At 42.6% G+C, this 15597-nt stretch overlaps 1 protein-coding gene across 10 annotated transcripts in view; it reads right to left on the minus strand.

Annotated features, from left to right (window-relative positions):
- Positions 1-15597, minus strand: part of LOC139793865 (sodium/potassium/calcium exchanger 3-like) — a 208531-nt gene that overhangs the window by 4155 nt on the left and 188779 nt on the right. For all 10 annotated transcript variants that reach the window (XM_071738730.1, XM_071738729.1, XM_071738731.1 and 7 more), the window contains 4 exons: positions 13597-14727; positions 5352-5657; positions 2163-2294; positions 226-389 (listed from right to left, as the gene is read on the minus strand). In XM_071738730.1, coding sequence (XP_071594831.1) covers positions 226-389; positions 2163-2294; positions 5352-5657; positions 13597-14727 — 1733 coding nt within the window. The remainder of the gene's footprint in view (positions 1-225; positions 390-2162; positions 2295-5351; positions 5658-13596; positions 14728-15597) is intronic.

Raw genomic sequence — 15597 nt, forward strand, 5'->3', positions numbered from 1 at the left:
AAGAGAGGGTGGGGAACCTCCATTAGTTTGTGTTTTTTTAAGAACCATCATAATCAAACTGTAACTGTAAAGACTTAAGAACAGAGGCAAATTTGCAAGCCATATTCTCAGCACTGCTTCACTTACCTTGTCCCCCAGGGGAATTGTTATGAATCGTATCTTTCAAATGTGGATTTCCAACAAAATAATCATGGCCTGTTTTTTTTCATTAGCCCCAAGCTCTACCTGAAAATCATCAACTGAAGGTATCGTCCTGTTAGTTGTCCTCCTCTTGTGCCATTGCCGGAGAGTATCTCTGGCTTCTGAACTTAGCAGTCGGGCAGCTTGTTCTTCCTGGAAGTTCTTGATCAGTGAAAGGGCTCCGTAAGCGCTTGTCAAGTAATAGCCTCCTGTGAAGAACAGCATGGGAAGAAATTCTCAGAGTGCTCACAAACACAAGGCCAGTTCCAACTGCTCACACTCAGAAGTGAAAACACAATACTGGATGTTGAGTTCTCAGCTGCCAAGAGACATGCAGTGGTTGTATGTGCTCTCTATTACCAAATGGTATCACAGGATCAAACTCTGGTCTCACTCCTTTACTCCCAAATGTTTTTACAAAGTTGGAACATGAGTTTTCTCGTTAACAGTTTCCAAACATTGAATTCTTTTCTCCACAGTGTGAATGAACTAAACGTATCTGTTTAAATACAGTAAAAGAATCTAACACTGTTCAGGAACTTAAAAGCAACCATCCTTAAGTGGCAATAAAGCAACAACAACAGATCACTCAGTGGTGTGTAATCTGTACCTTGGAAACATCACAAAGAAGTTGCTTTTGCATTTTAAAAGGAAAACCGTGTTTGTCACCTTTTCAGCATGTTCCATAACATGATGGTAGTTCAGGAAGTGATGTGCACTGTCCTCCATCCTCCATCTTTATTACATGAGTGGAGAACTAATTAAAGTCAAGACAGAATTGCTAATGTACAAAAGAAGCTGCAGATCACAAAGGGGAAGAAATCTCAACAGGAGGTAACAGCCCTCAACCACCAGAAGAAACAAAAGACATGCTGTCATTTATTTGTCTCTTTTTTTTTTAAGTAAACTATTTTAGCGAGTGTCCTATTCATAGAAAGCACAGTCTATTCATGGAGTCATTCAAAGATGCATTTAATGCTCACAGCAGTATTTTCTGTGTTAGTGCTAGCATCATTTTGGCCTTTAGCTTTGCAACATAATACATGAAACACATGCCTGACCCACGAGACATACTGAATGTTTGAACTGCACAACCCTAAAGTATTAAAAAATTTTTCCTGCACAGTACAGTTCAGCTGCTGCCAATGACAGCCAGTTATTGAATGGATTTCTTTTGCTGCATTAAAACCAACATGACTTAATAATCCAGTAAACATTTCTGCCTTTCAAGCATGTTAATGATCTCCAGCCTCACGGCAAGTATTTCTGTGCTAAGGTTCCTAAACAATGCACTAGAGGATGCTCTGTACACAAAGAGAGGAACACACTGGTGCCAAACGGGAGGAATCCTGACACAGTTCTCTCATGCATACCAGCATGGAAGAGAATACAGCAACTTCAGCAAGCCAGGAGACAGCAGGAATGGGAAACATACACATGCATTCAAGCTCATAGCTAAGCTTGGTCACAAGAACCTTTAAACTTTCTCAAGACCCAGCAGACTCTGAGGCCTACCAAGGGCTTGCAGAACACCTCTTTGTTAAAAATACCACAGTGAAAACAGAAAGGAGGGGGACTTTCTTGCTTCTAGTGGACTTCAGCCATCATTCAAGAGTGCCTTAAGAAACAGATTCCTAAGGCTCATAACAACACTTTGTTAGAAGAAAATACTGGGAAGAAGCAAAGGTTGTGAAGGGGGGCAATATTCTCAAAATCACTTCCCCAGTAAAGAATTCCCCCAGATGCTATTACAAAGCACCTGACCCAAGTCCCACTGTATATCTCACATTTTAATTGAATGCTGTGGCTCTATAAACACACTCAGAAGATTTTCAAGAGCAGAAGGATAACCACATTTGGCACCTGCACAGCGTATGTTTTTGCTTGCCAAGTCACGATGCCTACTCAAAGAAGGTTAACAGCAACTATACTATGAGAAAGAATTACTGCTTCCCATGTCCTTTAATTACTTCTAATATTACCTTCTCCATGCAGCAGAGATGGATCCAGCAACTCCATCATGTATTCAATTTCAATATCCAGCTCCAGCATGTCACACTGGGCAAGTACGTATGTCAACACAGGCAAGAAGTCATCAGCTCCATACAACCTCCCTGAGTTAAGGGAACACACAGTATTAGACAAACCACAGCCTTTTACCAGTGTCAGTGTCTGAAAGGAAATATTTACTTTGCTGCCTTCATTGACCAGCACATTTGCATTACTCTAGAACCTCCTGTTACCAGTGTACAGCAAAGAGTGTCATCTGACACCTGCTGAACAGGAGACCAACACCAGCCTCATCCTATACTCATAACAAGAACAAATCTGATGACGCACACCTTGAGGCATGCAAGGGAATTTAAAGACTGGGCTCACATTAGCAGCTTGGAAGGTAACTATTCCCCTGTACTTGGCACTGGTGAGGCCATAACTCCAATACTGTGTTGGGCCCCTCGCTATAAGAAGGTCATTGAGTTGCTGGAGAGTGTCCAGAGAAGAGCAATGAAGAGTCTGGAGCACAAGTCTTAAAAGGAGCAGCTGTGGGAATTAGGATTGTCTAGTCTACAGAAGAAAAGTCTGAGAGGAGGCCTTACTGCTCTCTACAACTACCTGGAAAGGAGGACCTAGTGAGGTGGGGGTGGTCAAGTCTTGTCTCACACGTAACCAGTGATAGGACAAAAGAAAATGGACTCAAGTTATGCCAGGGGAGATTTAGAATTAGGAAAAATTTCTTTCTGTAAAGAGTGGGCAGACAGGCTGCCCAGGGAAGTGGTGGAGTCACCGTCCTTGGAGATGTTAAAAAAAAAGTATGAGCGTCGCACTTAAGGACATGGTTTAGTTGACTGCTGGTGTTGGGTTGATGGTTGGACTTGATGATCTTAAAGACCTTTTCCAACCTTAATGATTTTTTGATTCTACCAGCTCAGGTAGAACCAGCTCAGGTTCCTGGTTAACTCAGGAACAGCTGCTATGCCAGCCTGGTCTTACCTCTACCTGCACTTCATTGCTGGCAGCACCCAGCTGGCACACAGAGACCTTCTGCACCCAGCTGTGTCTGCCCCTGCTCCTGGCACTTTAATTGCATTTAAACTTTCTGTTTAGAAAATACTAGGTAGCCAAGTTTCTGGATCTGGCCAAACCATGCTCACTGCAGAACTGGTCAGGGGAGCCAACTTAAACTTTGGTGAAACTCCAGGTGACTGGAGGGCTGACAGACAGCTACAGCAAGCTAAGGCATACCCCTCCAGGTGTCTGGCTGAGAGTACATGTACAAGCAGATACTCACTGACTCAGTGCCATGTTATATAAGCTTCACATGACAAAACAAGAGAACCCAAGGAGGATTTGCCATATATCTTGGCTCAGCATCAATTCTGTGATTCTGTGATCTTAGCCCAAGCCCCTTAGGATAACAGTTAACCAGCAGCAGCCTCTCAACATTTTTCTTCTGCATGTTGGAAACTGTGTGATAAGCCGTGTCTAGTGACAGGACAAGGGTCACAAACTGCAACACGGGAGATTCAAACAAAACATAAGGAAAAAATTTACTGCATTACTGTAAGGATAACAGAGAACTGGAACAGGATGCCCAGTGAGGTGGTGGAGTCTCCGTCTCTGGAGGTGTTCAAAACCCACCTGGACGCCATCCCATGCAACCTACTCTAGGTGAACCTGCTCTGGCAGGGGTGTTGGACTAAATGATGTCCGGAGATCCCTTCCAGCATTCTGTGATAAGGCAATACAGAGAAAGCAGTGTATAACACTTCAGGTCAAAATTCCTATATCCATTTTAAAATGCAGGATTTTGCACAGAAATAATAAACTGAGCAGGAGCTTAGACCCAAATCTTGTAAAAATGCCCAGAGGTCTTAAAACAGTCACAAGCTTTCACCATTCATCTCAAATCTTAAAAGAAAGTAGGCATCCTAATCAGCACTGGACCCAGATGCACATTCAATGCTTATTTAAAAAGAACACTGCCAACCACCTGCAGCGGATTATCATAGAATCATGGAATGGTTTGGGTTGAAAGGGACCTTAAAGACCCTCTAGTTCCAAGCCCACTGCATGGGCAGGGACACCCCCCCTAGATCAGGTTGCTCAAGGCCCCATCCAGCCTGGCCTTGAACACTTCCAAGGAAGGGACAGCCACAACTTCCCTGGGCAATCTGTTCCAGGTCTCACCACCCTCACAGGAAAGAATTTTTTCCTAATGTCTAACCTAAATCTCCCCTCTTCAAGCTTCAAACCACTTCCCCTTGTACCCATCAAAAGCCCTACCCCAGATTTCTTTAGGCCCCCTTCAGATATTGGAAAGCTGCTATAAGGTCACCTCTAGGCTCAGCCTCCTCTAGGCTGAACAACCCCAACTTCCTCAGCCTGTCTTCACAGGAGAGGTGCTCCAGCCCTCTGAGCATTTTAGTGGCTCTTCTCTGGACACAGTCTGGGGAAAATACATGCTTTGGAGAAAAAAACTCCCACTGCCATCAGCATTGCTTCACCTTAACTTGTGACCTACCACAGCAGTGTATGGTAAGACTTCAGGCAAGAGAGCTGCACCTATGAATTCATGCCATCCAGCACAGCATTTTAATTATGCCACTGTAGCTCCATTTCATTATCTAGGTTTCAAGGACACTTTTGGACTCTTGCTACAGTGTAGAAATAGATGTTATTTCTGTTCCAAAAACAAAAAAGAAAGTGTCCAAATGAGAACATTCAGAGGCACAGCAAGCCAAAAACACTGGAAAAGAGGCTGCTTTCCTCCACCCATTATTAACACAGAGCCCTTGTAGCTGTAATATTGCACACAAGCCATTGAATTACTGTAGCTAAATACAGGGTGTTTCCTCTATTACAATTTCCAGAAAAATGCTCATTTAGAACCAGTGTCAAATTCAAGACTCACAGGACACTCTGACAGCCAACTTCAAAAGCCTGCAGTTAAGTAAAGCTGGCTTTCTTAAGCTGCCTCACAACTCTGCTTCACATTGAATTTGTTAGATGTACAGCAGAAATAGAAAGCAGAGAGGAAAAATCCCTCTTAAAAGACCAAGGAGATGCTATGAGAGCTCCAGAAGGAGATGTATCTGCAGAATTGGATGGTCTAATTTCCTCCACTGAAAGTTCGTAATATCAGTTAACTTGAATAACAAGAAGCACCGTACCTGAGTTATTCTCCATAACAGTGTAAATCAATTTGCAAACTCTCAGCAGCAGCATGACTTTCTTTTCAGGTGAATACATTTTTTGCATTGTCATGAACTTGACTTTAATCTTTTCAACGTCCACAAAGTCTGGTGTTGGAACAAACACACCCAGTTCCTGAGGATTCCTCTGCCTCACCAGCTGCAGGTTTTCCTTTAGCTGCTTCCAAGATCCATCTGCGGTGTGGAACTCTTTCAACATCACTTCAATATGGCCCTTCAACGGCTTCAGAATGCACTTATGCATGGCCTTCTCCAGGACAACATCTGCAATGGGAAAACACAAGTCCAGCTGACTTCCTCCTCTAAAGCAGAGCTAGTATGAATATAATCAGTCCCAAAAGAGACATTGTAGAGCACAACCTCCTTGCCAAGGCCTATTTACTATTATGCAAGTGAGTTTCCAGATGTTTGTTAACAAGAAAACAAATGGCAGAGCAGGGTCTGTATTCCATTTCATTTTTACAGCAATGTGGTAAATACAACACACCCCTCCCCCCCCCAGATAGACTACAGACTATTTTCCCCAGAAAAGATAAAATAAGGAAAAAAAAGCAAACTGTCTGCACTTTTAATTTTGTTGGTCAGAAATATAAGTTTTATTTTACTTTAAGCTTAGGCTTAGGCAAACTTGAAGCAAAACAGTCAAAATCATAGCTTTTGTTTGCTTTGGCATGAGAGCCCATCCTTTTTGTGCATAGTTTCCATCAGAAACTATAACTCAGCCAAGGTCTCCTAAAACTTGGCTCATCTTTCTCAAGATCTTTATGAAGTTGGACAGATTATGCGCTTTAAACTATAAATGAAAACCAAGCTGTGTTTGTCCAGCTTTGGATTTCATCACGCAAGCTTATATACAGCTTTGTCATCAAGTTTGAAGTTCTTTGTTTGGCAATAGCGTGCATGTGGCACAGTAACCACTAATTTAGGGGGGGTTTATTCTTGTTCTACTCAAGTTTTTCCTTAACAGTCATTTTCCATTTTCAAAGTATGGACCACATCAACAGCGAGAACTCTTTGCTAAACATTTTCTCTGCAAACCTTTACTTTATAAGCTAATTTCCTCTCCCACTCAGCATTCCTATGGCAACATAGCTTATATTAATAAATAGTTTACACCAATTATTTGCACTAGAGTGAACTCCCAACAAGCACAAATCAAACTGAGGACCCTTCAGCCCGGCCACTGCACCAACACCCTGATGGCAGGGAGCAGGACCAGAACGAAAACAGGCAGGTGTCCAAGATGAACACAGGGATCAAGAGCAGAAAGAAGAGAGACTGTGTCACTGCCAGATCCCAGATTTATAAAAGCTAGCAATAGATATTTCTACTATTAGTCGTGACTTAATAAAGTTTCATTAACCCTCATGTCCCTTCCAGGTTCTATGCCCGCTCTTGCATTTTTCTCAGACCACTGCCTTTTTTCTCCCATGCCTCCCTGCCCCCCTTTTTTTTCTATTACAAACTATTTCTAAGGCTTGGTATTTACACACACACCCCCACGCACCCTCCAAACAAATATTACCCACTTCTCTTTTCTTGCTTTTGCTTTATGTTTCCATTTATTTTATCTTTGTGTTCAGTCATTTTTCCTTTTGGGTATTCATACCTGTCTTTCCCATACAAATATGCCCTTCACACACACCTCTTATGGTGCCTTTGCTTCATATGTAGTGTTTACTCTGTCTGGCATGCAATTCCCAAACGCCCAACTCCATTGGGAGCTCCCATCTCCCTCATCCCAATCCTGCTGGGCCTTCTGCAGCTTCTCTTGCTATTTTCCCCTCCTGAGGCCCTGATGAGGGGGAAAAGGGGGGATGTGGCAAAGCAGTGTCTGTTTCATTCCTGGATGCTTTAAAGGCATCTGGGCTCTCTCTCACAATGGAGACTGCAAAAGCTGCTGTAAGGGAGAAAGAAGGAAGGTGAGGAGCAGCATTTGCTTGCTGCTCTGGTTTTCTACATTTCCCTTATGGCTATCACTAAAGCACAACCAGTCTGACACGTGTTCTTGATGGCCTGTGGCATGGCATGAAGGGTGGATCCAGCTTTCCGCCGGATCAGAGCCACCAACTTCACAAGACACAACATTTCAAGTGACTGATCTTACCTTTTGTGATTGGCAGAACCCCACAATTGCCACCAACAGCACTACCAAACCCAGTCAGAAAAGCAGAGAATCAGCCTTCTGTGCAGCAACAGGAGCTGCCCCTCCTTGCCAGTCCTCAGGGCTAATGGGGCAGAAATATTTTTCCACCAAGAAAAATCCACAAATCTCACCCACAGTGTGTCAACTAGCTAAATTTCTAGAAGGTACACATATTTCCTACCTAGTTTCACTGACAGTGATTTTTTTTTTGGTTGGTTGGGTTTTTGGGGGTTTGTTTTGGTGTTGTTTTTTTTTTTTAAATTCAGCAGATTTTATTTATTTCTACTGCGTGTTCAGTTTTTTAAATAGCAAAAAACCCCTCCGCTTTGCTTATAAGCGGAACAGCACTGCAGTTTGCATTCCAATGGTCTGGTCTTGTTTAAGTCAAAATTAAAGCAGTGGGTGCTGCCAAACATTACATTAGGCAACAGAACTCTGTATCCCCATGAAATTCTAACTACCACAAGCTTCCACTGTACGTTCTGCACATGAAAAGCTGGTGTCAGCCATCCTTCAAGCTCAACAAAGCAGGGTCACCACCAGATTTGGTCACAAGAGACTCAAAAAATTGTAATTAATTCAACCTGGATCCACGGAGCCCTTGGTCTGATAATGAGGGAGCTCATAGCCTGGAATATGAGACTGGAAAACTCACACTGTGTCTGTGGATGATCCCTATGGGCTCCAGACTGGAGTTGGCTCAGCTGCTGCCTGCAGTATGAGTATGGAAGGAGCTGCAGAAGTAGCTCCTCTCGAGGCTACAAGAACTCTATTACAGTTAATATAAAACAAATGAATTAAAGGACATATAGCTGTGATTCCAACTAGCTGCCTCTGTGCAGTAAATACAGACCAAGAGAAAACTCATTTTAATGCAGCACATTTGCACAGAAGTACCCAGCAAATGAGGAAGTGACTAAGGTAGGACAGTATGTCCTAGGTTTGTGTTGTTGTTTAAACAAAAGCCAAATCAACCAAACAAAACCAAAATCAACCAACCAAACCCAAAATACCACACTATCTTTTCTTCTCTGTTATGAATTATTGGTACAGACATAACCACAAAGTTCTGCCCTCAAACTAGTAAGTGGCAAACTCTTACCTAGCTGGTAAGACCAACAACATACCAAAACTGATAAAGACTGGACTTCTTTTTTTAATAGTCAATAATAACACCCATTTGTATTCATGTATCCTAATTATCAAAAAACAATATAAATGTATATTTACAGAAATAAATAGTTATCATTAAAGCATGGGAGGACAGCTTTCATATGATCTGCGTCCTAGACCAACACTCAGAGTCACAAGACATCTATAAGCATGTTTGTGATTAACTATTTCCTTTTTTTCTGAACTGCTGTCATTGACACCTTTCAGAGAAAGGTGTTTCTGAATATCACCCCATAAAACAATTCCCAGCAAGCAGCAGCTTTCACAGTTGAACTTCTAATGACCACAAAAAAATTATCAGAGGGCCCCCCAGGCAAATTAGCACCTTAAGTTGTGAACTGAGTATTTAACTTTTGCATTAACAGCTTTGTATATTTCTCAGATAAAAATGGGCAAAAAAAAAAAAAAAAATCCTGTTTACTTCAGCATACATGAAGTGTTCTCAAATATCATCCAAGAATGCTTAATAGCCCAAAACTAAAACAGACACCATTCAAATTTAATTTTTTTTTTAAACTGAATCTTATTTGAGCTGAGCATGATGTAGTGTTCCTGAAATGATTCTTATAATTAGTTTCTAGCCTCAAAATGGGAACTGGAAATGCTTTGATAAATGAATTGTAAAAGCCAGCCAGCTAGTTTCATTGTGACTTGTGGAAACACATCTGTATCCTGTGCTGACATGCTATTTTGTTTTGCTGCAAACCACAAAAGACTGTATCCAGAGAGGACAACATATTACTCATATCCAATGTCCTTATGCAGCCTCTTTACAAACCTTACTGTCTGAAACTGCAGGAATGCTCTCACCTTTTCTGGGCTGTCAGTTACCTGTTACCAGCTGTTGTTGTTCCACTGAGATTACCTTTCAGATTCCAGTTACTGAATTGACACACAAGCCCTGTTTATGATCTACAATGGCCAAACCATTCATCAGTAAAAGAAAGGCTCAGTAAGAGACTGAGCACCAGTAGCACTGTCTGGAAGGCTGAAAGCAGAAGGCTGCGTAGGAACGCCAAGGTGTGTATGTGCAAGCTACCTGACTGAACTCTGTTGGCTTTGTTTTGAATTTTCCTGATATCTTGTGTGTGTTCATAGACTGGTATGACTGATGCAGATCTAAAGACGGCTCATGTCAGGATGGCCACATGTCCGGTTCTTGGTAGTATCTACAGTGACACATGCCTAGTCCATGGTGCAGACAAGGGCATCTCCTCAAAAGGGGTAAGACTTGAAAGACCTTGCTCAACCCACATTCCTTGATAACCTGCAGGTAGGCCTGAGGTGTGCAATGGACAGGCAGTGATGGCAAAAGTTGAGCCACTAGGGAAAAAAGGTCTCTAAGATAATCTCTACCTCATTTTACCTACATAAAGTACACCAACGAATCACAGAACTATCTGTGCTCAATTTTGCTTTAATTAGCTGTGGGTTAATTAAAACTCACACCACAGTTGTGTGGTAAACACATCTTCAGTTAAAAAACTAATAAAAGAGTAGGGAATAAGTCACAAAGTAAATCAAAGGGATGGTTGGGAAAGGGAGAAACAAATCCTCTGCCTCTGCTCAGTGCTTTTACCACTTGTGCCTCTTACTTGACCTATCCTCCCGCTCCTGTAGTGAAAGGAGGAGAACGGGAGGATGTGTTGGTCAGCCTCAACATCAGAAAGTATCATGATGAACAACGGGATAGGGTGACAAGAAAACAAAACAAATGTAAAAGTAATACAGTTCTAAAAGATAGCATGAATTTTTCAAGAAGAAACAGTGGCATGCCATTCCAATGCCTTTAAGAAGATAACTGGATCAGTGAAGACAAGGGGAGGAAGGAGTGGTCTGTATCTTAACCTTTTAAACACCCATAACCCTATTTCATGCAACTTTTCTACAAGCAAACACAGGAAATACTATCTTGCTGTAATTACAATACAGTGGGTGAACAAAATACTGCACTGAGAGCCCAATTATCAATGGTTGACTGTTCCAACAGGATAGGTATCTGAAAAGAGGTACCATGGGGGTCAGCCCTGGGCTTTAGTCTGTTCAGTATTTTCACTAAAAATTTGCATGACGAAACAGAGTTCACATACAAAATTCACATGTGTTTTATCATGGTGGGGGTGGGACTGGGAACCACCAGTCCTTTAGAGACCAGGTTTGAAGTTACCTTCTTAAGTGGGAGAGAACTCTAAAGCTAACATGATAAACTCTTGTAGGAAGAGAAGTAAAGCAGAGGAATACAACGGCAAAAGCACTGCCCAAAGAAGCCTCCCTAAGTGTGATGGCACAATTGCTCTGGTGGGAATGGACTCCATGCTGCTCCTCCATCCAGACCCGAGTCCCCGCCACAAGGTTTGTCCTGCTAGGAAGGGACCAACAGGTTCTCTCCAAGCCTCTCAATATTCAACATTAAAAAAATTCATTATGCATTAGAAATACCAAAGCAAACAACAGGCAGTATTGTTCAGGCACCTTTCCATGTTAATACCTATCAACAAATTATTGAAACCATCATTTCTTGAGCTAGGACCAGATTTGGGCACCAAGACTGAAGCTGTTCAGGTGTTAGATCACCTGGTGAAGAAACAACAGTCAACTTGACTCTCTTCTGTTCACAGCCAGGAAAAGAAGAAACACAAACAAAAACTCCTAACCATTTGCTATTCAAGCAGCCTTGGACTATCAGGATCTCCTCTGGGCACCCCGGGTCTCTGTTTCATGGATACATCTTCAGGTGTAAATGACTTAAAAAAACCCCAACACTTTGCATTCATCCTTCCACAACAAAAAGCCATGTGCCTTAGATTTGATTCTGTCCCACCACTGACCCCACTGTTCCAGGAGGGGTTAACAGCCTGCAGAGCTAAGATTAGGAGGCACCTGTTGGGAATAATCTGAAATGCTGATGCACATTCTCCTGATTATTTGGCAGAAGTTAAAGAATTTGATATGCCCCCTGTCTGGGAAACTTAAAAAGATCTCCCACGGAAGCTTGCAGGAGTCTCTGACACAGTTAGCTCTACATGGAAAGCTATGCTATCACCAAGGTCAGTAACGCAGACACAGGAGAAAGTCACAGACACCAAGGGCTTCATTAAGCACCATGGGACAGCACACCCTGAAGAGAAAGGAGGAGCACACAGCCAGCCCTGGGCTGATGTGTAGAAAGGAAAATCCTGCAGAGCACCAAAGTGTAAACTGACAAGAGAGGATAAATGCTCACAAAGTTCATGTTCAGGCTGCCATTCCCTACCAAAATAGTCAAGCAAAACTGTGGGTAGTAGGCAGGGCTAAATCATAAAAATTTCTCTATAGGGATGACTAAATCTTGCTGTCACATAGTTATCTGCTTAGATCAGCAGCATCAGATACTCCTGATCCACTGTGGTTGTTTGCAGGCTCAAGCCATAGGCAGCAGATGATTCAAAATCAAGTTCATCCTGTGTTTAAACTATCTCACTCTATTAATTAATTGCACTTAATCACATGATCAAAGCTGGACTTCCTGTTGCTGAAGAAAACCAAAGTAGTTTAGTTATTACATTTCACAGCTTATGCTACTAACACATTTGAAAACAGACAGCATTTTGCCAGTCTGATTAAACCACACCCTTAAAATTAAAACTACAACTCAAACCAAGCTTTCACAAATTAGAAGCAAACTAGATCTGTATTTCTTTGCCAAATAGCCAGTATTCTGCAGAAATCTGGACAAAAAAGCACTTGCACTGCACAATTGGCCATTTTTTTTCTTGCACATAACACCCACATATTATTTATTATTCCAGTGAGAACTTTACATGCCTTTGAAAGAGTCTTGATTTCAAGGACACTCTTCCTACTGATGTATTTACTCTAACAGTGGTTGTTACTTCTGCTTGACTTTGTATAAATAAAGCCTAGGTTTCAGGAGAATACTTCCTCTTGTTCAAGGACAGACAGAAATGTCAACATAAAATATAGTCCCAGAGAAAGAACTATCTGCCCATTTTGCACCAAGCCAACTGTTGTGACACAAGGATACAGAAGAAAAACAACCAAATTAGGACCAAAGTGAGCTCACAAGGAAAGTATTCTGCCCTGAGGGCTGTTAACCTCCCAGATCTGGCTCATAGGCTCTTAACACAAATACTGCTCAGACTCAGCAAGATAGAGGGGCAGTAAGTTTTTATGCAGCAACAATGATTTCACTTTTGTGGATACCTAAGTCTCTGTTAAAATATGTAATCAAACATATAGCTCATCTGCAACCATTTATAAATATGTGTATGCAACAGAGAGTTACAGAAAACCTGAGGTTAGCAACCCCTTCTCTCCCTTGCACACGTTTTGTTTTTTAAAACTCTTACACATCTTTTTATTTAGCTTGAAGTATAGGGACAGGGCAGGTCTGCAAGGAGTTAGTTAGAATGTTTGGAAAAACGAGATTTATTTCAAAAGTTGCTATAGAATGTCTCTCTGATCTTAACTGGTTTCAAATAAATTCCATTTTCATGGCTACAACCTATATGGTTAAAATTGACACAGTTTTGGTGCAAGGATTGAGAGCTGTTTCAGACCAATTCATGGAAAAATACTTGAGTGCCAGCAACTACAGAATTCTGTATTGTTAACAGTACAGCAGAAAAAAAAACCACAGGTAAAATCCACACTGCAGCTATTTTAAGGATAACTTTTTATGAACAGGTTTTTAGCACAATTCTGAGTTGCTAGAGTGACTGGGAGTATGGTGGGGTTCTGTTTTGTTTTACAACTCCAATTCTCAGTGGCTTGATTCTGCTAGCAAAGTCAGCCCCAACTTTCCGAACAGGCACAAAGATTACCACCGTAAACACAGATTACATATTTTCACCTTCCCCCAAAACACAGGACAGCATTTCTTACCTATTTGATCCTCAGGAATCAATGATTCGATTGGGGGATCAAGTTCGGAGCTTTGCGACAAATAGTTCTTGACTTGGGTCATGAACTGCCGAATCGTTTGAAGCATATCAGTGCTGGAAACATGGCACTCCTTGTTTTCCTGGAGAAAGCTGACATAGTCCTGCACTAGGCACCCAAAATAAGTGCGTTTGTCCCGGGACATCTCTGCAATTTTCTTAATCATCCTCTTTTCAGGGGTCATGAAGGAACTGAAAACTCCACTGACTTTTCGTAGCTGGGATTTCACAATCTTGGGGAGAACAAACGAACTGTTTCTTTTCTTCTTGGGCTTCAGAGGGGGTGCCATGCTCTCTTGGTCACTTTCCCCCTCAAAATCCTCCAGGCTGCTGTTGGTGTCCCCCTCATAGCTGAAAAGCGGCATGCCCCTGTCCAAGTCGAGAGAGTCAGATGAGGAGGTGGAAATGCTCATGTCGCTCAGCCTCTGCCTGCCTCCATTCCACGGTATGTGTGACTCAGAGCTGGTAGCTGCAGTCTTTTTGGCAGCTGCTGGAGCCGGCTCAGACAGGGTTTCACCTGGAACAACAGCGGCTTCAGGCACAGGCACCGATCTGTGGCCAGGCTGAGACACCCCCACGGCCCCTGTGCTGCCTTCTGTCTCCGAGCAGCCAGCCTGCTTCTTCAGCCGGGGGGGCGGAATAGGGGCTGATTTACCCTGCAGCAAATCCAAGCCTCTCTCTTTCTTATGGTTGACTGTTTCTGGCATGCTCACTTGCTTTACAGTCCTGGAAAGCTGCGGACTTGTGAGGATGCTATTAATAGAAGGAGGCGGTGGCCGGGGTGGGGGGGAGCGAGGCCTGGCTGTGCCATTCGTCTCTTGAGCTCTTGGGCTTGGCCTTTTCAGACTTCCACTGACATCCTGGCTGTGCACTTTCAAGAAGAGGGGATTAATGAAACACAGTGCTCCATTGGTCTGGCTGCACTCCAGCTCTGAAGGCGTTCTGGTTTGTATAGAATGCACTCCATTTATAAGGCAGAGCTGGCGTGAGTCCTTACAGGCACCGTCCAGAGGCAGAGGCCTGTGGGGAGGTGAGGGATCCTGGGGGCTGCTGTTCACCAGGGAGCTCCAGAAGTCTGAAAACAATCATTGCGTTAATATAAGAATGCAAACCAGTATGCAGGCAGCTTTCATAACATGCAGCTCAACATCACTCTCTTCAAGCATTAAGAAATTTTGACAATCTTTTATTAATTCTGGGGAGGGGAGGGAGGGATAACTTCCAGTGAACCTCTCAAAGTACCACCAGACATAACTCCATGTTGCACACCCTGGGCTGCTCCTACTCATTTTTATCAATAGTGTAGCCTGATGTCAGCCCATTAAACTGAGCTTAAAAATGAACTGCAAATTAAAGACAGGAATGAAGACTGTAACAAAGTAATTCTTACTGTCTTGAGACCAAAATGAACATGAACTACTCACTAACATCTCACTCAGGAGAAATAAGATGACACTCCTAATCTGGTATGAATAATCTCTCTCCATTAGAGACAGCAGTCAGGCTGATTTACACCAGCTAATGGCCACTTATGGAAACTCAACAAAAATTCTGGTTTCTTTTTTTTTATAGTGAACAAATGAAACTACACATGAAAAGACAAGACAACTCTCCTTTTGCTGTGGTGGACACACATAACCTTTAGCTATGCAGACCAAAAGTTGGCATCCCTTTAAGAGCACTGGCCTGCAGCCCTGCCTCTGCTGATGGTGACACAATCTGCCTAAAGTTTTAGACACTCAGCAACACATGAACATACTGAATGTGCAGTCCCACACCAAAAGTGTGGAAAACCTGTGCTAAAGCAGCAAGTTTCAGCTGCAGCCTCCACACTTGTCCCAGCCCAGTGGCAGCATGTTTGTGAAACTGAGCTAATGGCAAAGCCCATCAGCTCCTGAAAGTATGAAGGCTGAAAACAGACAAGCCCTTGAGGACAGGAATCAGA

The sequence above is a fragment of the Heliangelus exortis genome, chromosome 3 (genome assembly GCF_036169615.1).
Source record: "Heliangelus exortis chromosome 3, bHelExo1.hap1, whole genome shotgun sequence".
Lineage (NCBI taxonomy): Eukaryota > Metazoa > Chordata > Aves > Apodiformes > Trochilidae > Heliangelus > Heliangelus exortis.